The sequence below is a fragment of the Canis lupus genome, chromosome 12, assembly GCF_011100685.1.
Source record: "Canis lupus familiaris isolate Mischka breed German Shepherd chromosome 12, alternate assembly UU_Cfam_GSD_1.0, whole genome shotgun sequence".
Taxonomy (NCBI): Eukaryota; Metazoa; Chordata; class Mammalia; order Carnivora; family Canidae; genus Canis; species Canis lupus.
The window spans coordinates 13823788-13849723 of NC_049233.1; the positions used below are offsets into that span (position 1 = coordinate 13823788).

General features: G+C 32.5%; 2 protein-coding genes across 17 annotated transcripts in view; one reads left to right on the forward strand and one right to left on the reverse strand.

Moving 5' to 3' along the window:
• SUPT3H (SPT3 homolog, SAGA and STAGA complex component) overlaps positions 1-25936 on the reverse strand; it is a 530131-nt gene that overhangs the window by 472573 nt on the left and 31622 nt on the right. The gene's annotated exons all lie outside the window — the stretch shown is intronic.
• The window catches only part of RUNX2 (RUNX family transcription factor 2), a 326346-nt gene continuing 301792 nt past the window's right edge, over positions 1383-25936 (forward strand). For 3 of the 12 annotated variants that reach the window (XR_005367770.1, XM_038554223.1, XM_038554220.1), the window contains exons 1-2: positions 1384-1602; positions 1803-1926. Coding sequence is in view for 10 of the 12 variants with exons in the window: in XM_038554223.1 (XP_038410151.1) it covers positions 1465-1602; positions 1803-1926 (262 nt within the window). In the remaining 2 variants the exon portion in view is untranslated. Of the gene's footprint in view, positions 1638-1802; positions 1927-25936 lie in introns of all 12 variants that reach the window. The other 9 variants (XR_005367771.1, XM_038554222.1, XM_038554221.1 and 6 more) reach the window with 7 other exon arrangements.

The following is a 25936-nucleotide window of genomic DNA, read 5'->3' on the forward strand; positions in this document are numbered from 1 at the left end:
TCAGAGTGGCGTGGATAAATGGCAAAAAAAGAAAAAAGAAAAAAGAAAAAAAGCCTAGAAAATTGTTCTGTTCGGCTTTATAATTTTTGTTGAAAAATACCCCATCGCTCCCAACTGATGAAAACAGGAAGCTCTATTCATAAATATGAAATTCTCTGCCTATGATATATAATCATCCTAATAAGAAAATGAGTTCTATACATACATGTCCAAAGGGGCAAAAAAGGAGATAGTTTCCCAAAGATGTTTCCAATTTTCTTCTGAATCAGAATTAGCAAATCGAGACGACTACATACTCTGTCTGTGTGCATTATTCCTTACTACACACAGCATTTTGTAATTTATTTCAAAGCTTCCATTATAAACAAAAACTACAGCTTCTGTTAACCCACTCTATTCTGAGCTTATAAAGCCAGTAACATTGAACATTCTAAGTTATAACATAAGAATTTTACTTTATAGATGTGTAAGATTTGCTATCAAAGGCTCTGTTAAAGTTAACATCCAAATAAATTATTTAAAGAATTATATAGGATAAATTCATTCCCTTGAAAAATCAAAATTACAAGCATAAAAAAAAAAAACTAAGATTCATCCAACAAAGTGTATCAAAATTCTTACCATTCACTTTTTATCAGATCCTCAAACTGGTCATGAGATAAACATATACACAATACAAAAGATACTATTACATTCAATCTTTATTGTAGGAGCCAGCATCTAATATTGATCATACATTAACCAGACAGACATGATTTAGTATTTGTAAAGGAATCTCCAGACTAACACTTTCATGACAGCCAATTACAGTCAAGCCCAGCAAGCAGTTTGCAACCAGACCTTAAGAAAGGTAAACTTTTTTACAATGACTTACAGATTCACAAGTTTAAGAAGACAAGAAAAAGAAAAACAGAAGGACTCAAATCACCCAGCAAATATGAAGCAGACCCCAGAATGTGATACAATCCAAAGATGTAAATTATTGTAAATCATCACTGTTGTTCAGAATTTCACACAGCCTCTTGAGCCAATTTTGTTCTTTTCCACAGACACAATAATGAACTAAATAAAAGGAGGCAAAAAAAAAAAAAATATGGGGGTCAGGGAATAGAAAGGAAAACCTTAACTGCAGAGTTCTGTTCTACAAATGCTTAACCTTACAGGAGTTTGGGCTCCTTCAGCATTTGTATTCTATCCAAATCCTCATGAGTCACAAAAATTAAAAAGCTATATCCTTCTGGATGCCAGGAAGGGCCTTACCACAAGCCTTTTGTCAGAGAGAAAGAGAGAGAGAGAGACAGTGAAAGAGAGAGAGCAAGAGCAAGGGGGGAAAAGCCACAGTGGTAGGCAGTCCCACTTTACTTTGAGTACTGTGAGGTCACAAACCACATGATTCTGTCTCTCCAGTAATAGTGCTTGCAAAAAAAAGGAGTTTTAAAGCTTTTGCTTTTTTGGATTGTGTGAATGCTTCATTCGCCTCACAAACAACCACAGAACCACAAGTGCGGTGCAAACTTTCTCCAGGAGGACAGCAAGAAGTCTCTGGTTTTTAAATGGTTAATCTCCGCAGGTCACTACCAGCCACCGAGACCAACAGAGTCAGTGAGTGCTCTCTAACCACAGTCTATGCAGTAATAGTAGGTCCTTCAAATATTTGCTCATTCTCTTTTTGTTTTGTTTCCTTGCTTTTCACATGTTACCAGCTACATAATTTCTTGACAGAAAAAAATAAATATAAAGTCTATGTACTCCAGGCATACTGTAAAACTAAAACAAGGTTTGGGTATGGTTTGTATTTTCAGTTTAAGGCTGCAAGCAGAATTTACAACAGAGGGTACAAGTTCTATCTGGAAAAAAAAGGAGGGACTATGGCATCAAACAGCCTCTTCAGCACAGTGACACCATGTCAGCAAAACTTCTTTTGGGGTAAGTGTTATCATATTTTAAAATACTATGAGAGATGAACCTGTTAAACAAAAAGGTATGTTTCTTGGATAAACTGCTAGCTTTTCTGGCTAACGTTGTATGATACTAAAGGTTATGATAATACTGCTATTTTGTTGCACTAAAAACTGAAAAATGAAATTGCTGTACATATTTGCATTTGGCATCTGTAACTTATCTACTTCTCAGAGTAATGACTTGAAATAGAAAAAATTACATTATCTCACATTAGTCAAAATGTTTTCTAGAGCTGTAGAAATCAGGCAGTTAAAGAACAGTAAAGGAAAGTTTAATATTCTCATTTAACCCTCACTGCAATAAAATGAGACACTAAATTAATCAAAGTATTATGAAGTATTCACCCTGGCAGCTCCCTATATTTGAGCAAACTTCAAAAAGGAAGCAATTTTACAAAATAACAGACCACAGAATTATCTCGACATTATGCTCTACCATTATGCTCTACTGCAGAAATAAACCTGCAGCACAGTTAACATTTTACCCAGCTCAACTAAAAGAAATCTATTTGTACTTTTAAACTGCATCATAAGTGCGCAAGTTTGTTTCTAAACAACTTTATATAATTCAAGCATATATTCATATACAAAACTATAAGCATGTAAAAGCCATTTTTGAAAGCTCTTTATAGTTACTCAGGACATCCATGATACTAAGAAGTTCACAGAAGTCTCCAAAAACTTAAATATAATTATATTTTTCTACATAATTTTAATTTTACATCTACACATTATTATCCACATGGAAAACTTGTTGTAAACACACGGCAAATGTTGAAATGTCTAGCGTTCTTTTAATCATATTCTTGGACCTACCAAAATGAATACCATTTAGTCTCATGAAAAATAAAACTACGTAAGGATACCCTGCATGATTTTTAAAAGCCATACCTATTAAATCATGCTGAACTTTGAAAGAAAACAGGCATAAAATAGTCCCTTAATATTCAATTTCAAATTAGTGTTGATACACAAAAGTAAACTACTTCAATATTCATCAGCTGACATAGTATTATAGTAAAATATCTAAACACTTACAAGATTTTCTTTATGACGTCCAACATGTCCCAACTACAAGGCAAGTTTATAAAATTTTCCTTTATCCTTTAAAATAAATCCTTTTGCTGTGTATACCTGCATTAACTTTGCTTTATAACTTACAACTAACGATTGGAGTTTCCTTTACTCCTCCTACTTCACACATTTTAACTGGCTACCAGAGGATCAGTCTTAGTTTAGGTCAAAGAGAAATAATTAAACCTGAAGGAGAAAAATGGTTTCTCTTAAAAAGGTAAGGAAATGCAGTTTGTATTTTACCCCAAAAAATGTAAAATTGCTGTAGTGACTCCCTCAGTAGTTGGAAGTGGGCCCCCTCAGTTACAACACATACGATATAATAATCACAGATTATTTTTTTGAAACGTAATGGTAGATAATAAACATTACTCTAAAAATTTCTCCATTAAGGAAGGAGAACATATATACAACTAGGCTGCATTACAGTCCCTATTATAGTTACAGCTTACACATGGTAACTTTTGCTGTTCCTACACGAGATAAGGAAAAAAATAGTTAAAACTATTGCTATATGAAGGAATAACTTGAAACAGGCATGTCAAGCAGTTAACTTATTCTTTCACAATATTACTATTTGAAAAAAAAAATACATTTTTCTAACCAGATGGGGAGCAACACAAGTTTCAAAGAGTACTTCAGCATTAGAAGCAAAGACATTAATACTGTCACAAATATGTTAAAATGCTCTTTATCCTGTCTTATGAGAGGTCTAATATTTCCGTGACATCCTTAATAACTATTTCTACAGTAGTTTCCAAAACCTGACCAAGTATCTAAATGAGGCATAATAGTAAACTAAATAGATAAAGATCATCTATCGTAGGTCATATATTTTTAGACATCATAATTAATTCTTCCTCTTCTAAAGAGTAGGGGTTAGCCTCTCCCACCCCCAAATAGTATTTCAGCACCTGGAAAACGATGAACCCACTGTACCAAACTAATTATAAGTGTGTAGTGAACATTATGTATAGGTTGTCATCACACTACAAACATTTCCCCAGCCCATAATCTATTTGAAGTCTAAAACCTCACTTTGGGCCTTAAATTCTTATAAATGATAATCAAAACAACCTAATGAAAAATCAAAAGTGTGTGCCCCAATGTTGTAAAATAACTTTTCTGTAATTTGGACTTTTCCTAGATGAGGCACAAAACACACGCTGACCAATTGGCTCACCTCACTGAGTGAAAAGTGTGTGTGTGAGAAAGACAGAGACAGAGACAAAGATTTTCAGTGTCCTTGCTCTCTCAGCAACGATTTATCTTGAATTAAACAAGAACTTTCAATCTCATTATTCAAAATCTATCCATTATTTATAATAAATAAAGTCTGTTGAAAATAACATATCTGACTCCTGGAGTATCTTACAATGAAGAACTTATTTATGACAATATACCAGCTGATTAAATTTCTACATAAAGCTTTTGTAACTGACCATAGTAACTGAACATGATGTATAAACACTGATTCCAAAATAATAGCTCTGGTCCATATATCAGTAACCTTATAGTTACAAGATCTAATAATGTCAAAGCGTTATAACTTGCTTCTAACAGCTAAATACGAAAAGCCAGGGAGACAATTTAAAAGTCAAGAACATACACAGAAGAGCACTCCAACATATATTAAGTTAAAAGCGCCAATATAATTCCCAAAGACTCATAAATTATTTTAAATTATAATAACCCTAACTTTACATGAAAAACTGTTAAATACTTATGTTTAAATTTTAAAAATATTTTAAAATGCAAAAGATTTAAAAGAAATCACAGAAAAATATTTTGTTAGCCTGTATGAATCTCAGGACAGTCTCCAGATCACAATCATGAGGAAGGCATGAAATATACATGATAACATTATGATACATTTTAGTTATTCTAAAAGAATAAAAATTAATCTATTCAATTACACCCTTCTAACTAATCACTGATAGTTTGACTTGTTTAAATCAGTCATGCTAAAGTTAAATTCAGTAAGATAGAAATGTTCCAGTTTGTTAAAAGAACACTGAAATATTTGATGGTTAAATAAACTGCAGAGGGAGGAAAAAACTAACTCATTGAAGGCACTAAGATTTTATCAAACACACAGAATTAATCTTTATTGAATAGAACCATTCACAAATCAAAACTCACTGTACTTCAATACTTTCAAGCAGCGCTAATCAATTACAAACCTTTTCTAGTGCTTCAAAACTCATGTGCTTTCAATTTTATACACTGGTGGTCTTCAAGTACTGTATTGGGGCTGAGTTAAGACATTCTGTATCACAACTTTTTTTTCAACAAATATCCATCTAGAGGGCTTTTTTTTTTCCCTCTCTAGAGCTGCTCACATGAAAACTGTGGTAATATTTTTATACTGTACTTCTTTGTTGAAGCTAAAGGTTAGGGGTTACCTAAATACCTCAACTGTATATACAAAAAAGGGAAAAGGTAAGTATTCATATAAAAAAATCCAATGGGACTGGATTATTTATTTTTGCATTTCCTATGATTAATGATGCACCCGTACCTACTCCAAAACTGATGGCAAACAGGGTAACATCTCAAATTCCTGTCCAAAGCACACAAATATCAACCTTCCATGCTGTTCTAACCCTTGTTCCAGGAGACTAAAATGTGACAACTCTAAGTCAATAGTGAGGTCATGCAAAAGCTCCTCAAAAGCAGTAAGATTGCAAATGCTATTACCTAACAAAAGACTTTAACATAGAGGTTTTGCTGGAACAACCTACCTCTAGAATGTCTCTTTAAAAACATTACACATATGGTCAAATAGACAAAAATTATTATTTGCAGAAAGGAAATTTTGTTATTTGCAAATAACAAAATTGTAAATGTAACAAAGCATAACTATTTTTTCTAGTCATTTAGCATTCAAGACTTATTATTAAACGGGTGCTAGTAAAACCAATGCTAATTTAGGCAGACACATCCCAACAGGTTACCTGAATGCATTATTTTTTACTTTTATACCAAGGAATTCCAGTGAAAAAAACTACAAAAAAAAAAAAAAAATCTGTCCCTGAACTCCACTAATAACAATAAACTCCAATAGTCAGTATTTTCTAAAGAGCAAAATATTCTAAGCTGCCTCAAGTATAAGGAAAATCCTCATGAAATCTAAAATGTTTACTATTTTAAAACAAATATTTAGAAAAGGAAGTCTCATATAATTAAAATATACACCTTAGTACAATATACTGCCATTTCAAAGATTATGGAATTCAGTGGATATGTGTTTTGATTAATGTGTTAAAACTGAAAAAATAATGGGGAAATTCTATACCTTACTCAAAGGGAATTTCCTTACAATTGTCACCACAGTTGACCACAAGCTTTTGTCCACTCAACAGCAAACATATAAAAACAGGCTATACACATTCTCACGTAACTTTTTAAAGATCTGTACAAAAAAACTGAGATTAAATGTTCTTTTATTACTACATATGTAGTATCTTCACCTTACGTTGAATTCTTAGGAATTTTCTCCCCTTTATAATATTTTTTTAAGAACCTAGGATTCAAGGTTTGGAACGGTAGTAGTAGAAGGATGGATGTTAAGTAAGACCATCTCAAACATTTCAGGTGTTTGTTGTTATTGTTCAAACAGGATGTTAACTCTAAAGCATTCTTTTCATAAATACGCTTTATTTGACTAGAAAATAAAAACCTCATCATTTACCAGTATATATAAAACAATTCCCAAATAAAATTAGCTGTAGAATTAAGAGTCCTTTAAAGGCTAATTGCTACAAAGCATTTGATATTTGCAGTGAAAAAAAAAAATCATTTATTAACACAACACCTATCAATACACTATATTCTTGTTAATACTCACAAATTCAACATCAAATATATATTTAAGGACCAAAAATCATAACAAATGTGATTTTGGTTCTAGTAAAAAGAGGATAAATGTTAATCTTGATTGGTGCTTTTCATTTTTTAAATCAATTGCCCAGAAGCAATTCTGCACCATATAGATACATTACGTAAATGCATTTTTAGTAGCATTTAAGATACTTTAAAATTATTATATTGATAATATAATAAATCTGCCAAGAAAATCTGCCAAGTTAACATTATTCTCAGACATGTATTTAAGATTAGTGTGGCAATTAGCTTAAATGCTGTTATCTACACTATTTCTATTGCCATCCCTTAAGAAATTACATGTGAGTTACACTAGAGAGATGACATTCTTAACAAGGCACAGCTAAATATCCTGTGCCAGGCAAATAATTTTTACCACAAAATCAAATAAATGAATTTTACTTTACCTTTCATTTAACTTTTTTTTACATCTATAGTAGCTACTAAAATCATTATGCCATCAACAATTACATAAAAGACTAAGTTTAAAACTCAAAAATTTACACATTTATTGGTTCCTCTAAAATTTATATGAACCATGAGTATGCCAAGTGATGGTTTACGTATTCCTTATAGGCAGATGTCTTACAATTAAATCCATTTTGTGGTTCAGTATAAGCAAAAAGTAATAGTAAAATAATAATAAAGGAAAAAAATGCTAGCCAAATCACAATTAACGATCATCAATAAGGTTTTAAGAACCAATATATACACAGTCTCTTTGGAAAAATGAGAATAATGATGTTGTGGTATTCCACAGAACTTTGTATGAACATGGACATATTTTTATACAGAAACGAAATATATAACTTAAATCTCTTTCAATTATTAGTCCGCTCAAAATTTTAATACTATACGCATTTGCATGTGCATACAAATGTATCCACATAAGTGACTACGGAAGATAATGATTGTAAACAAAGAAAAAAAAATTGTAAATTATTTAACTAACCTATTGTTTGTAGTTCTTTTGTGAGAGCTAACCAAATCCTTCTCCCATATATACTAACAAAGAAATGTCAAACTGTAAAACCATTAACAGCAAGAAGACATCCCAAGCTATTGGGAAATTCAAGATAAAAATAACCAAAACTACACTTGTAAGACCTAAGGACATTACTTTTCAGTTATAAACTTAAAATAACTAAACACTTATTATCAGTTAAGCAAATTATTAGTTCACAAAGGTAAATATGAATGAACTAATCTGTTAACAGATACCTATTTACAGACATTCTCTCAAAGAACAAGTCTGGCTTGGAGATAAACAGGTATATTTTCTATATATTTACTCACTGCATATTTAACCTGGGTAAATAAATTAGGCATTCTCATTTTTACTTATTTTGTTTCAGCAGTAACCATAATTAATTCTACTTTTAAATTTCTCTACTGAACTTCACAATCTAAACTTCAGATTTCCAGATTAATCTTTAAGTGGAAAGGTATCATTATTTCTATCAAATGATTAAAAATTACTTAAAATAATTATCTAGGCAAAGTGAATTCACTGCAAAGCTATAAAGATAAAAAAGTGCTATATTTTATAATTAATATTTTAATCTACTGGTTTTACTGTATTAGTGTAACTTGGTCCTAGAAAATGGACATATATGTATCCAAAAGATACAGGGCAGAGATTCCCTTTAATTAATAATTTTACTACAAGATTTTTTTTGTAAATATAGTTCAAAGATAACCTATTTAAGAAAAGTGAATTCTCAATTTCATAAAATCCTACCACATTATAGAAATCTGCACTATTATTATGGTATATTACTATGTTATACACAGTATAGAAAGAAAACTCTTTAAGTTAATAACCTACATTATATCGTCAGTATGTTTACCATAACATGGATACTATAAAAGTATATAAGCATTTCATACTAAAGACTCTTATCACCCAATTTGAAATATTAGAACAATATAAGAAAATATCGGACAATATAAGAAAATTAGGACAATATAAGACAAAACTTCCATTACGACAATAATATCCTAACATTAGGCAAGATAACTGGTTAAAAAAGGTAATCCAGTAGGATTAATTTTTATTAACCTCTCATGAAATCTGTAAAGCTTTTAAAGTAATTCAGTTTTTGATAAAAATGCAGAAAAAATGCTACTGCTCTTCTTCAGTACAAAATGAAAATATTTAAGAAGATAATCCATAAAGCAGATAGTACTTATACAATGAACCATATATAGTACCTTCGTAAAGCAATATAAACATAAAAGTTAAAATAATCCAAACCTTTGATCATTAAATCCTCCTCCTCTCCATAATAGAAACTCCTTTTTTTCATATTATTAAAACTTCAGTGTTCACACAGAATTCTTTACATTCCCCAAGTTGTTAAAACTAAACGCAATACACTATGTTCTTGCTCTCTCTCTCCAATACCCCCCTTACCTCCCTCCCTGTCTCTTTCAGTCTCTTTATCTTAGCAGGAAAACCTACGTTTTCAAAACATTTTGCCACTAGCATCCACCTAATTTTAAAACTGTCATTATCTAAGCTAGATAGGGTCAACCAGTACTGCCAGAAGAATACCATTCTTGATTTAGTAATAAAAATTTAACAGTACACTTCCTTTATAAAAAGCACAAGCACATTGCAGAATATTTTAGTGTACCAATAGGACCAGAGAAAAACATATAAAGACATTTTTTTTTAATTACCATTCACAGAATCCAGAAAGAAAACTGGGCCATATACAGATTAGGCTTATTTTTATTTTCATAACTTATTTTTATAAAGATAATGACAAATCAGAATATATTAAGAAACATTTAAATAACTTTTTTTTTACAAGAGTGAAATACTTGGCTTAAATTGCCAAATTATAAATAATTAGTAAATGATTAAACCACTTTATATTTATACATTTATTCTATACGTAAAAAAATTTTACTGAGATGTTCAAACCATTTTCTTGGCTATGAAATAAAATCATGTGCTCCAATAAATAACGTTAAAATATTTTTCATCAAATATTTATTTACAAAGTAATTATATATTACAAGTACAAAATAAGATTTTCTACAATGAAACTATATTAACATATGTAACTTAAATTTGCCACCTTGATTTAAATCTTAATCAGCCAAATACATGATCAATTCATTGCATTTCCATTATCCAAAAAATATCTAATACCCTCAAAGCGGTTTTAAAGGAAACTATACATCATCATATTATTATAAGCTAACAAATATATTTTTTGAAAACTGGCTGTGAAAATGTGATCTGAAAACTTATATATAAACTTAAAGTAAACTTACATACTCAAACATATTAAATGAACAAGAAAACAGCAAACATACGGATGAAATAATATTCTACCTAGCAAGAGTAACATATTAAAAAGCCAACCCTAATCACAAGAGAAATACATATGCTTTTTTAAATACATGCTTAAGTTAATGCTTTTAAATACACATTTGACTTTTGAACTGTTCAAATGAACAGATAACATCCCAGTGACTACAGAATTTTCTTCTAAACTGGCAAAACTAAAAAAAATTAAAAATTTTTAAAAATAAAAATAAATCACATCTAATCCTTAATATTGCAATTACACTGTTTGACATTTTCTTTAATCATAACAGTCCCATTTATTGTAAACTGGCCGGAAAGGCTTGCCCATTTCATTTTTTCCTGTACATACCTCTTCCTTATCAATTATGGTGTATCTTCAGCATTCGAAGAAAAAAAAAAAAGGCTTCACAACTTTAACTGAGTGTAAAACACATCGTTAAATCAATATACACAGGGCTACTTTAAAAATATTCATTTCTAGAAGGCCAGAAAATCTTCTTACTATTTTTTAAGCTGATGCATCTACACATAGAAAGCAACTTTTAGTAAGTTCTTTTGCTACGCCATAATGATCTGCTCCAGGAACTCAAGGGTACCTAAAACAACGGACTACCTGTTCTAGCCATGCTTAGGAATGTGTCCAAATCATTTTTATTGATTTAACCTTTATAGGAATGCTACATATCCTCAGAGCAAAACATTTTGAATGTATTTATAATATGACACACTTCTGAGAAACCATGAAAAAGAAAGCTAAAAACAAATCTAGATACTCCTCCACCCTTAGTTGTTATGGGTTTATGTTTTTTTAAAACAGTATCAACAGATCTAAATATTAAATAATTCTATGTAGGAAAACTTACTTTGGCACCACTGTAAGTAGAAATAAAAATTTATTTTGGAAAAAAGGTACATTTAAATAAATTCTAACTTTAAGGAATAAAATGCCTGACTTGACAATGATGTCACATCTACAAATTTTAGCGGACTCTAAATAGTCATTTTCATATTCTAGCTACACATTAATCATTGAACCTACAAACATATCAAACTTAAAGAATTCCGTCCTTATTGAATAAACTAAGTTGTACTCTAGTTTACATTCTGAGAGTTTACAGAGAAAGTTCTGTGTTACCTATCTCTCTAGCTTTCTACAAGTGGTACTTTATTAATGGCTTCAGCAGCTAATGCCTGCATTAGTTACGTTTGCCAAATAATAATTCACAATATTATGCTTCCTCATATTATAGTCCATCATTCGTTAACTTGAACCTCACCTCTAAAGAAGTTATACTTTCACTGCAAACTGTTCTCTTAAAAAGGCAAACAACTTTTGAGCATTTCCAGATGTAGTACTCCAAAAAAAAAGAAAAATCAAAGGCAAATTCTCAAAGAATTCTAAAATTATTAATAAAAATGTAGTATAACTCGAGTCACTGCTTATTACTTCAATGATATCCATAAGTTTAAGAGCTGAATATACTATACATCAAATTAAGAAACATATGATAGATTTCAGGTAGCTGCCAGTAGATAAAACCACCAAGCACAGTTCAGTGTGAGACAAGATTCTACTGAACTGCAATTTCTGAAGCTCTGACAATTACTGAACATGCAAGAATAAAATGATAATGTTATCTTTTTTCAAATAGCTAACTTTTCTTCCGGGTAATATAAATTTGGGTTTGGCTACATTATTTTCATTTTGTCATTAGTTTTTTATAAAACATCCAAGCATGCATGTGATTATGCTAAACCAAAATTAAAATAATTTATATGCAGCCTACTCTCTGGAGCAGGGTTGGGACTAGAGTGAGGCAAGCAGGCATCTTGGGCAAATGTTTAAGGAGGTTGTGCACAACCCTGAAAAATGAGTGCCTCCTTAAATGTTATACCCTAGACACTTGGCTTGCCTCACCCTAGGCCCAGGTCCTGCAGGGAAGGCAAACAAGTATCAACCATTTCATGAGACATATTCTAAGGGAGGATATCATAAAACATAGAAATATGGTAATATAAGAATATTAAAAATTAGAATATATGTTTAACAGCCTGATTTATAGTTTTCTTTATAAAGAAGAATCCACTGGAACTTAAATGTAAACAAACATTTAAAAAACAATCACATCATAAGGAGTAATTTCAGTTTAGACATGGCATAGTTGACAAATTTTCTTAAAAAGAGACTTTTATTTGCCATACATACCTTTCTAGGAAACTCAGTGGCCTTATTACTTGACAATAATGCTTTCAAAAAAAAAAGGACTGAGCGAGTATGCTCCCTTAAAGGGCCCATAGTGTATACACTACTTGCTACAGCCCAGTGGCACCCACATCAGACTGATCAACAGAATCACCTGAGGAATAGGTCTTGGGAAGGAAGGAGAGACAAGAGGGGCTTGGGAATTTTTTTTTTTTTTAAACAAAGCTCTACAAGTAACTTAGCCAAGTTTGGGAGCCAATAGAGAGCCAACTTTTAACCCCAGAGATAAACTAAAGGCAAGATGTATATACAAAATATGTACATTTCCAAATTGTTTCTCCCCTAAACATTTGTAAAGCTATTCACAAGAAAGAAAACACTAAAATTTCAGTTACTTTTCTTCCCTTTCTTCTAGTGTAGATATTCGTCAATGAGGACATGTCCTACAAGCAATTACTAATAAGAAAGAGAAAGTCAAGAGCATAGATAATTTAGTAAGATGAATACAACCAAAAATATGAATATTTTTTCTTTTAGGTTCAAATAGCTATTCCAGTATATAATTAATCTATTCTAAAAACTTAATATTTTAAACTTCAAATATATTTAATTAAGATTTTTATGTATTTTAAGAAATATATGTAATTAACATAACTCCTAAGATTTTTAGAGTATGCTTGAAACTGTATTTTGTTTTTGTTACCTTTTCTTTGTTGACTGTTTATTGTGTCAGGCACTGTGCTAAACCCTTTATAAACATTCTTTCCTTTAATTCTCAGAACTCCCTTATATGAAATGGGAATTATAATTATTTACAGATGAGGAAAGTGAAAATGAGGTAATAAAACCTGCCAACACAGTTGAAGAGCAGAGATTCAAACCCAAGCTTTCTCACTCTCCATAATCGCCTAAATAGTGGTATACACAACCTTCATGAAGCTACTTCCTCATCCCAGTTGCATCTCTAAAGCTATCAATTCTCAGAAACATCATTAACTTAGCATTATTAAACTACCAAAATACAAAAAGAGAGAGAATCTCTGAGACTCCAAATTCTCCCAAAGTATATCTTTAATATTAGTCAGTGAGAACCAGAGATTAAGAAAAAATGAAACTGAAGAGTATATAAAGGGATAAGTTTTAGGTCATATTTGACCAGGAAATGAAGGTTCCAAGGAATTAAATAATTCTTACCCAATCATCATAATCAATAATCTTATTCAATGTCCACACCACACAGTATATATGCTTCATGTGATACGAAAATACCATTTAGGAGTTAAAAATTCCACTGTTACATCAAACACAAGGAATTTATAATCCTCATTTGTAAAATTTTTAGAACAATAATGATTTCAGTCATGGCCTTTATGTCAGTCTGCTCTGGAGTCAAATCCTAGTTTCTGTAATAATCCATAAGGTTCCCTTTACCATGGTCTTACTGTCCTTAACAAAACAAGGTTATACACCCACATTCATGCTAAGTGAACAAGGCAACCTTAATTCCTAAATCTTAATTTCTTATTATAATTTCTTAAATTCTTATTCACTTAAATCTTTGAAATTCCCAAAGATCCACTGATAAAGGTACATTTTCTTTGCCTACCAAAGAGATTGCATACATAATTCTAGGAAATAACTCTTTGATGTGTATTATTATTCCTCCCAATTTCATCCACAGCCATTTTCTCCACTAGTATTAAAAACAAAAATTCTTACAGAAGCCACAAAAGAGTTCTAGCCACCTTTTTTCTGTCAAAGGATAGGAATAAAACTGTAATATTATATTACTCAGTCTGTATGGATCCAGTGAGAAAAGAAGCCCTAGCCAGGAACCACAGGTCATGGTACGTAGATGAAACATGTACTCAAACAAAAAAAAAAAAAAAAACTGGAGACAAAAGAAAGCAATTTAAATATCTGCAAATTTCAAGACACTTCTCCAATCATTTTTAATTTGGTACATAATGTTTTAATGATCACACCAAATAGCTTTAATAAGGTAGAGCAAGATAGAATCACTCATTAAAATGAACTAAGTATATACGCAGGTATGAAATCCTACATACAACACTTTAGTAAAGGAAGCATGCAACTTCATATCCTATCTGGCAATGGACAAGAAGACAGAAAAAGATCTGATCAAAAACAAAGGCTGATAGGGGAAGATGCTTCACTGGCTTTAGCCTAAATTCTACAAATATTCATGCTTCTTTCATCAGAAGTCACTGAAAAGATGTGAGAAGAGAAGACAAAAGGTTTTAGGTGCAGCCAGAGGAATCAACTAATGAAAAAGAGAATACATTTAAGAATGACATGGTGATTTACCAGTCCTTAATCTAGTAAGAAAAAGCTGGGCCAGAATGTGAAAAAACAGGGCTAAATTGAAGAGAGATTACAAAGAAACCAGCAGCAGAGTTTGGCAACTGTGGCTGGGAGAAGCAAGGAACAGGAAAAGGAGACTGCAGCCTAGGAGAGGATGCTGGTGTTGCTGGTGGTTAGAAGAAAATTAGGGGAGGGTAAACTAGGAAGAGTGTTGTGTTTGTCATTATTCAAGTTGTGCTTAGTGGAAGAAAAAAAATGATCCTCATTATAAACAACACAGTCTCAATTCTTTGGTTGTACAAGGGTGAGCATGTTATCACAGAAATTCAAAATGGTAATAATCATTATGTTTGGATAATAGAATTATGAAGGACTTTTTAATATTTGCCAGTATTTTTCAACATATATATATACAAAATAATTTTATATATATAAAGTAATTTTAAAAACTTAGTGGACAGTATGTTTTAATGTTTAACATCAAACCCATACAACAAATTTGGTAATGATGTTGGTGTTTTATCCCCATGCTCAAGTTGTAAGAAATAGGGCAAATTCCTACAATTAAAAACAATTTTGATGGGGGAGAATCAGTTTCATGAAAATCATAGAATCTCATAAAAATGATACACCTAGCCAGGGTTTTAGTGTTAAGTTGAAATTCCAGTTACACCAATTATTCTTATTGTGAGGAGCACCAGGTAATGAACTAAAGTGTTGAATTACCATATTCTACACCTGAAGGTAATATAACACTGTGTTAACTACGTGCAATTAAAGCAAAAATTTAAAAATATATTAAAAATAAAATAAAATAATTCGTTACATCACTTTTAAAACCTTGAGCAAGCTATTTAAGCTCCCTGTGTCTCAATTTCTTCAACCATAAAGATATGTACCACCTACCTTGAAATTTTCTGTTAGAACTAAGTAAGATAAACACATGTAAAATGTCTACAACCCAATCAGGAAGTCATTGCAGTTATTACATATGTATTATCAACTTTCCAATCCTGAAATCTTCTTACAAGTCTGACTACTCTGTGGCATGGTCCACAGATGAGCAGCACCTGAAAGCTTGCATTAAAATTCAGAACCTCAGGCTCCATGCAGACTTTCTGAATCAGAATCTGCATTTTCACAAGATCCCCAGGAAAAACAAAGTTTGAGATACCCTGTTCAAAATAACATTCAATTACTGGAATGTCCGGCTTGTTCAGATATTACCAGCTCCCTGAAGTCGTCCACTTCATCTCGGTTACAGGGTTCTTTTTGATGCTGAGTGAAGGCCACCTGGTAGTTTACTCCTAATTCTTAATTCTGAGACACTTTTAAGAAACTGACAGAAAGTCCATTCTACTACCACTTCCAAAAAGCCACTTTTCAAAACCAAAGAGAACTCTCATGATCACCCCTCGATCTACCCACTTTGAACAAGAAATAGGGTACTGTGGTGCCTGACTCTCTTATAAAACAAGGTCTTCAATAATTTGAGATATTTTGTATTCATTAAGCTGCACAACTGTATTAACTAGATACCAGTCTATGTTTATCCATGTTGTCAATGATGTCTCCCCACAAACTTGTCAAATGCTTTACTGGAGTTTAAAAACACTGTATTTGTCCTATGTTCTTGAGACATATATTAGAGGCCCTGGCAGCACAGAGTTTGAGAGGCATTATTATTATTATTATTATTATTATTATTATTATTATTTTATTACCCCTGAGTAATAAAACCATTGGGATTTTGGTGCTCACATTCTAGATGGCTCACAAATCATGCCTTTAATAACTCAGTCTAGAATCTTAGCCAGCAGAGGCCTCAGTGGACAGGACTTCACACTTTCATTTTCCAACTAATTCCCCTCTTTGATATTTCATATTAGTATTTTACTCTTTAAGTACCTTATAATCACAGATGCCTATTCCTGTCTCTTTTCCATTCCATGATCACTGTACTGAATAAACAGGAAATACAGAAGACAACTATCTATATGAAAAATTGTCAGGCCCAAATAGTAATTTAAGCTTCCTAATTGAGAGAAATAAAAGATGGTATGAAGTAAATATGACAAAGAAAAAATATCTGCTGGATTCTGCAGTATACTAAGAATTTGATTATCATAGAGCTCCAACAAGTTTACCTTCTCTGAAGGGATTTCTTAGACTGTAGAATTTTCAACCTCCTTAGTTCTTACACAGTGGAGAAGTCCCTCATTTATTTAGCCTACCTCCCCTCTTACCTATATATACTTGCTCTTCACCCTTAAAAAAGGACATGCCCTTACTTGCCCACTCATGCACTACTCCCATTTTTTCATTCGTGTCCAGCTCTGCCTTGGATTACAAACTTCCAGTGGAGAGCCCACAGCTATAGATATAATTCCCTTTGAACATCATCTAGAATAGTAACATAATTAAGCTGTAATCGCTTTATGATAGGCAGTTCAATAATAATTAAGAGCCCACAGAAAGATATGCTTATCACAAATTTTAAATCCAGTGAAGATTAAGAACAGAAAAAAGCATGTGATATTTTTCTGCAAGAAGTTTTGTATGAACCAGCACTTTATTCTTAACTGGAAAGACCTGGGGAAAAAATAGACACCTGAATATGAAAGCTGAAATGGCCTTAAAGACAAAAAGAGGAATATATGTAGTAGGTGAAAGAAAGGAAGGCCATTTAAAAAATAAAGAATGTCATCTTCTCTGTATCGTTCCAATTTTAGTATGAGTGGGAAATATCAGGGAGGGAGACAGAACATGAGAGACTCCTAACTCTGGGAAACGAACTAGGGGTGGTGGAAAGGGAGGTGGGCGGGGGGTGGGGGTGACTGGGTGACGGGCACTGAGGGGGGGCACTTGGGCACTTGATGGGATGAGCACTGGGTGTTATTCTATATGTTGGCAAACTGAACACCAATAAAAAATAAATTTATTTAAAAAAATAAAAAATAAAAATAAAAAATAATGTGATAAGCCAAGACTCAGGACTAGGACAGGGAGACCAAAAAAAAAAAAAAAAAAAAAGTGGTAGGTACAGAATTTTTAAATCTCTTAAGTATAAAGGACTATTTATAACCAGAGTGGTACAAGACTTGCCATCCACAATGCTTCAAAGCAGGCTTCATTCTTACAAGCTTAAGAATGTCTCCACTACACATAAGGAAATCAAAATATAGCAAACTGACTAATGTGAACAAAGGGGCTGTATATTAAAAAGCTCCTCATGACCAGTATCCACCTGTTCAGAGTACCTAAGTATTTAATAGGTAGCTCTATGAAGGAGACAAATTTAAAAAGAAAAAGTATGATAGCCAGGAAATCAGAAAGTATAAATGAAAGACTGATCCAATGAAGACTATTCAATCCACAAATCACTATTCCAGTTCTTAAAGATGAATACAGTCTTATTTTCTCCTTGTTCCCTGCGTGTACCACATGAATGTGCACTTACTGAGAACTCATCACATTATTATTCTGAGAGACATGTATTGCCTTATCAAACAAAAATCAAACCTCCTTTCTTGAGTGTCAAAAAAGATGATGGAATTTGATAAACTGGATTTTTTAATTTTAAGGTTAACCTTTTAATTGCTGATGTTTAATGACTTGTTTCTTGTTGAATAAATCCTTGCCTACAAGGTGAGGGGGGAAAAAAGATTAGTTCTAGTCACAGAACATAGTCTTAATAAATTATTCCTCTTGATTTTTTTCACATTTAGTTTTCTCCAAGCCCAATTTTTTCTAGTATTACCATATTAGACTTTTAAAGGACTTTCAAAGGACTGAGCTTCAAGTCAAGAACTTAGATCTATTTGCAGAAGTTATCATGATATAAAAAGACAAAACACCTTTCTGAGCTTCACTTACCAGCACCGAACTACATAATGCTCTCTATGACTCTTCCAAATACTATGATGATGCCATATTTATTATATTCTGGAGAGAATCATACTTCCTGGTCAGCAAAAGGTCACCCAGAGCAGACTTCAAGGCATTTTTTTTTCCCCATCGAGACTTTGTATGACCATAATTCTTCTCAGCTCATGTCTTTAGGGAGCCACTGATAATCAACAGGAATTTGCCAACGAGAAGAAAAGTTTTTACCATCTGATGCCTGAGCATTTAACATTTTCACTCAAAATTCAACGTCTTCTTCCTTTCATCTAACCATGCTTATTTTTACCAAATCCTTGACACGTATCTTTTACTTTGAGTCTTTGCACCTGCAACCCTAGATCCATGTTTTAGGAAGGTATTTACAGGGCAGTGATAAGAGGCACAAAAGCTAAAGAAAAAGGAAGAGAAGCAGAAGAACGTTGTTCTAGAGCCCTTCTACTTTCTTACATGGCTTTCTTTATCTGTAAAGGAAAATAAAAACTATGCACTTGCCTGCCATGCCTCACATGGATGTTTCAAAATTTAAAGGAGATAAAGTATGTCAAGACACTAAGAAAAATCTCAAGTACATCTAATATATGGTATGACAATTTAGTACTACAAAAACAAAGTTTGGACTTCCATTCACCTGACTAAAAGAACATGCTAGTGCCTTTAGATGACAACACAAAATAAAAGCTAGCCAGGTATTAACCAGAGAATAAAACTTTAAAATCTTCAGCAAACCAAGTAGTTTTGAAGGCTAAACTCTGTGAAATAATATTCATTAAAAATTATCTTAAAAGTTACTGTCTTTTCATTCTTCTAGCTCAGCTCACTTTTAATGTAACCCATCAGTAAAATATGAATGTGATAACCACAACTGTTTGTTTATAAGTTATATATGTTACCTTTCTAACATATTATTGACCTTATAAATTATTCATAAAAGTTGAAATTTTAAGGCACAAAAATATATAAATAAAAGTCTTCATATTTTCCCCTGAAAATTTGGAGACCACTGCTGTAAGTCAATGGTTTCAAACCTTTTTAAGCTAAAGAACTCTGTTCAAACACCAAATTTTAAAATGCAAACCTAATCTATAAGAGAAATAAATGTAGAGCTGCTCTAAATAAAATGGGAATGAGAGAACAGGAATGTGGAGTTCCATGATGAAACGCCTATGTCCCCAGAAAGCACAATTTGAAACCACTAATCTTGGGATCAGACTTTCCCTTAGTCTCTTTAAAATATAATAAAGAAAGAAAGAAATAAAAATGTGTTTTTACTTAAGAGTGCTGTTTCCTAAGCTTGAAGTCAAAGCCGTTGTAAGATTCAACTGAATCCTTGATGTTATATTTACTGTAGAGACACTGCTGACTACATAATTAAGTGGCCAACAGGCTTTTATGGAGGAAAAGTCTCATAGACCTTATCACCAAAACATGTTATATTCCTAACTGCTATGCGTAGACTGTGAATCTGCTTTAATTTGAGACAGTATAGTATACAATGTTATGCTTTCCTAGTTGCTAGGAAGCTTGACAGTTATACTTTTGCTATGCCTCAGCAATCAGAGAGCACCTTTATTATATGCATCTCTCTACATTTTTACCTCCTGGATTAATTTATATCTCTACTCCTTTTAGGCTTCATCTTGATTTCTTGTCGTTTCTATGCTATTAATAAACAATTATGATAAACTCCTCATACCTTTTGGGAATCACCTGAGACACAAATGATAAAACTCAACACTCAAACTCCCTACTTGGCACCATCAGCTTTGCATTCCTCCAGGACAGAAACCCTGGAATCATCTTTGGTAACTAATTTATTAATTCTAACAGTCCCTAATACCTAACAATCCAGACTTCACATTATCACTCATGTTTGTTTCCTAATCTTCATTCCCACTGCCATTACCTGTACTGCTACAACAGGTCTTCCCCTTAGCCAATCCATCTTACATGCTGCTTATAATCAATCCTTCCTAATCAGTATTAACACATATCATACCTTTACCTTTCCAAACACCTTTTATTTTTTTTTTAATTTATTTATGATAGGCACAGAGAGAGAGAGAGAGAGAGAGAGAGAGGCAGAGACACAGGCAGAGGGAGAAGCGGGCTCCATGCACCGGGAGCCCGATGTGGGATTCGATCCCAGGTCTCCAGGATCGCGCCCTGGGCCAAAGGCAGGCGCCAAACCGCTGTGCCACCCAGGGATCCCCCTCCAAACACCTTTTAAAGCTTTCCCACTACCTATGGAAAAGTCTAAACTCCTTAGTCATTCAACACTTCCTGAATTCTGATATCGATCAGTAGTTTTGTATTTCCTATAATCAAGTTTCTCTCCAGACACATTAAGCTATTTGCCCATATGCTTCATCTTCAACTCTAGGTCTTTGAACATGCTGTTTCCTCACCTGCAGTGTTCCCTACCTAATCTCACTGTTATCCTCCCCTCAGTATCTACAGTGCCAAACATTACCTTAGCTCTGAAGACAGAATGCAAATGGCATTATTTTCACAAGCTTTCATCCTCCAAATTGAAAGTCTTCTATCCACCTCTATATTCCCACAGTAGTGTATTTGTTACTCTTTTCACATATTTATCCCCATCATTCCCTCATATTCATCTATCATTCTCAGTTTCCATGTATGAGACTATCTCTCTACTTACACATGTATGTAAATGTATAAAAATTCTAGACCAGTGAATCTGAAGTTTTTTTCTTTTGAAGCTTTTTCTTTTTAACTGCAAAATCCATTTTTCACTTGAAATGCTATGAGAAAGCCCAATAAGTGAAATGGACTTTTAAAGGAGACTCTGGTTGCATGGGAGGACAGAGATAGCTCAAACCTCTCCTGAGCAGCCCTGCAGACATCTTCGCAAAGCACAGAGAACACTAAATTACACACCCTATGAAGACAAGTATACTTTATTAACCTGTTTCCCATGTAGGAAGGCAAGCAACATTGCAAAATCAAATATTCTTGGAGTCAAATCACAGTTGTCACTTATAAACTATGTTCTCTATGCAAATCCCTAAATCTCTCTGAACCCAAATCTTCATTTGTAAAATGGAAATGGTAAAAATCTATTTCCATGTGATGACCACACAAGAAAACCTACATAAGAGTCATACTTCATAATGCATAGATACAAAAGAATTCCCATTCTCTCTTTCCATCTCTTTCTTTCCACATCATCTAGCCAAATGCCTAGCACATAGTAATTAAACAAACATTCCTTGAACAAATTAATGAATGACTGGATGAATGACTGGATGAATGAACAATCATCTAAACAAAAATAAAAGGACACAAAAGGGATTTGATAACAGGTACAGGAAAAAAGATATGCTAAAGAAATACTATATAAAGGAAAAATACATTAAAAATTACTTTTATGGCTAGAAAATATATTTAAAAACTGGAGACTTTTTTTTTAAGGATTTTATTTATTTATTCATGAGAGACACAGAGAGAGAGAGAGAGAATCAGAGACACAGGCAGAGGGAAAAGGAGGCTCCATGCAGGGAGCCTGATGTGGGACAGTGGGACTCGACCCCAGGTCCCCAGGATCAGGCCCTGGGCTGAAGGTAGTGCTAAACTGCTGAGCCACCCGGGCTGCCCCAAACTGGAGACATTTTCAATAAAAAATTTACTACCAAAGAAAGAAGCTAAGACGAAAGAATTATTTACACACATCACTTTAAGGCTTACGTGTGAATAATATATCTGGCTAATATCTAAACTCAATTTACATTTACCAGCTTAGAAATTAAACTACAGTGCACGATTATCACGCTTTTTAAAATGAATTTCACTGATTTATGTATGACTATTATAGAATAGTGTTCTGATTTTCTTTTTAAAATGTGTTTCCTTGTTTCTCAAGTTACAAATGTAAAGTTCTGCAATTGTATTTAAAATCTCTTGGAGGTAGATGTGCACAAAAGAAATACCTCAACACAAATCACTATGACACATAATGAACCCAAAAGGAATAGGCATATATCATTTAAGGCAAGATATTAAGTTTGATAAAAACAAAATCTGACCTTTAATATTTTTAAAATTTGGTTAATAAGCATAAAATGTAGCAAGACTTATATTCTACATATTTTTTAACTCTTCTGGCATTCTTGGGGTCTGTCTACAAAAGTAAAGGAGTATGCACATGGTAGAGACTAAAAATTCAAATGAAAGAAACATAATCCTTAGGGACCGTCTTTTAAATAGAGACTGAAATCCAAATGGCTTCTTTTTCTGTATACACAAAACTGACTTCATGTAATAAATGAAAATCAGTTAATGAAAAGTAATGGCATAAAAAAAATAGTGATACTATTAGTACAATATTCTCAAATGATAAAACTACAAGTCAAGATTAGGTCTTATTCTTTCAAGTTATTTATAGTCCTTAAAAATGAGAAAAACAGAACAGAAATTAGATTATAAATATCGCTTATAAAAATGTCACTCCATCAGATCAACAAAGTTAAGGAATGATTTACCAAATTTGACTCCCAAAGAGGACTATAACAGAATGCCTTTCATTTGATTTCATAAAAACTGTGAAACCTCTTCCTTCTCATTATCTCTATGAAGGCCAAAATCAATATATTATGAAATGAAACTATTAAAAAATTACTAGTATTCCAGAAACAGTTGTATATTCCATTTGAATGCTGTATGTCTTTCAGTAAATAATTTTGTATACATAATTTGATTGCTATTTTAAAAAATGCCTAAATACTGAAATAATGAAACATAATAAAATGTCAATATGGTTATCTATGAATCATGAGATTATTTCCTTCTTTTGTGCTTCTAGAGAGTCCAAATCAGGAAAACCTGATAGAATCCCAGCTGGGTAACTTTAGAAAAGTTACTGAATATCTTCAATCCTCAGTTTTCTTCATCTAAAATTTGGGAATAATGTTATCCAACAGGGTTATTAAGTGGAATAATATATGGAAAAGATGTTAGTACACAATGCCTATCTAGTGATGCTAGTAGTACTTCCTCTTCCTGTAACTCCTTTGTGTAGCCAAAATTCTTACCAATTCTTCAAATTTCAGCTTAATGAATTTCCTGAGAGGCTTTCCCTAAATTAAGTTCTCACATTCCACTACTTCTTAGAACCTTTTGCATTTTCACAGCCCTTATCACAGTGTATAATTATTTACTTACACAAATGTATGCACAGTTTATACCATACCATACATACTTAGTAAATAAATATAGCATATCATACATACTTAGAAAGAATTTATGAATAAAGATGTTTATATTTATGATCTTTCCACTGATATCATAAAATTTTGTCTCTATATAATCAGTGTGATCTTGACTATAAATGTTACGGACTATAATATGAATGGGGTATCTAAATTTGAATGGAGTACTTATCGGGACAACTGCACTAGGGGGAAAAAAAAGAACGTATACATAGTCACAATGACAGAAGCATAGTAATTCTCTACATTTTGTCCCTCGATCTTCCATTAATGAGTCTACTAAAAACAAGCATTAAGAAAAATATTAAGCTTCTCGGCTTTTAGTTGACCTGCTGAATTTTCTTTTAAGCACCATCTGCTAGAACTGTGTGATCAAATCAGCTGTTTACTAATAAGTCAGGGAATCTCTGCTATCTGCTACAGAGTATCAGTGCACTGGCTCTCAAAGTGTGGTCCCTAGACCATCACCATCAGCATCACCTGGGTATTGACCAGAACTGCACATGACTGGGATCACAAAGACTTATTGAAACAGAAAATTCTGAGGTGTGGCCCATCAGTCATATGGCTAAGCAAGGATCTACAGTGATTGTAAGGCTGACTAAAGTTTGGGAACCAATGTGTTAGAAGATTTATCCTTTGTAAGCAAAAGCAACAGGCTCTTTCATTCGTTTCATCAATTTAATTTGCCAGTTTTTATATTTCATAATTAAAATTCTAATATTGTAATTTAACCTCTAAAATACTTAAAGTCTGACAAATAGGACATCTGTCAGTAATATAAGATAAGCAACCAAACAATGGTTTGGTTAATACATTGTTCTATCCCTATATGCTGCATAATCCACTTATGTTGGCACTGTTTTATTAGAAATTAACTCCTTCTATATTATTTTTTTTAAGATTTATTTATTTATTCATGAGAGACACAGGGAGAGAGGCAGAGACATAGGCAGAGGGAGAAGCAAGTTCCCCACAGGGGGCCCGATGCAGAACTCGATTCCAAATCCTGGGATCACGCCCTGAGCCAAAGGCAAATGCTCAACTGCTGAGCCACCCAGGAGTCGCCCTTCTATATTCTTAATAAAAAGGTGTTGCTTCAGAAACCTAAATTTCAAGTAAAATTAGAAAGTGACTCAAAAATACTTTTGCTATTTTTCAAGGTTTGAGAATTCACAGGAAAAGAGAATGATATGAGCCAAAAATATAACTAAAAGTAATATTAGCAGTAGTTGTAAAGATACACATAAATCAAATGTTTCATTTTATTTTTATCTATTTTAGAGAAATAAATGGGTTCTAGATTACTATTTTAGAGCTATCATAATTCGTTAACAATATAATAAACTCCCACAAGATTATAAACATGGTTTAATAATAGGAAATTTGTTAACATAACACATCAGTAGGTCAAATGTGGAAAAACCATAGAATCACATCAAAGATTACCTTTTTTGCCATTTAATAAAATTCAACTCCTTTTCATTTTCTTTTTTTAAATTCAATAATATAAAACTACTTCCTCAAGGTGATCTATTTTAAACCAAAAGCCAACATCATACTTACTAGTGAATATGGAAAGCATTTCCATTAAAATCAGAAATAAAAAGTTCTATTATCTTCATTCTTAGTTATTAATATTTTGGAAGTTCTAATTTAAAAGAGAAATAACCATTATTTATGGAAAATATAATTCTATACCTATGTTAGGAGAATCGACTAAAAAAGATAATCAAATTTAAAATGTTTTTACATCTTACACTACATGTAAAAATATATACACTTAAGTCAAAGGCTTAAGAGCAGAAAACTGAACTGCAAAAATACTGTTTACTACAAAAACAACAGAACTTCTGAGAAACAGCAATGGTATTTCTAATAGAACTAGATTGCAAGCCCATGAGATGAAAGGGTGCATCCTTTCATATATAAGCCCATGAGATGAAAGGGTGCATCCTAGTACATAGGAGGACTCAAGAGGCATTTGTTGAATGAATAAATGAAAAGCATTGGCATACAATCCTTTTAA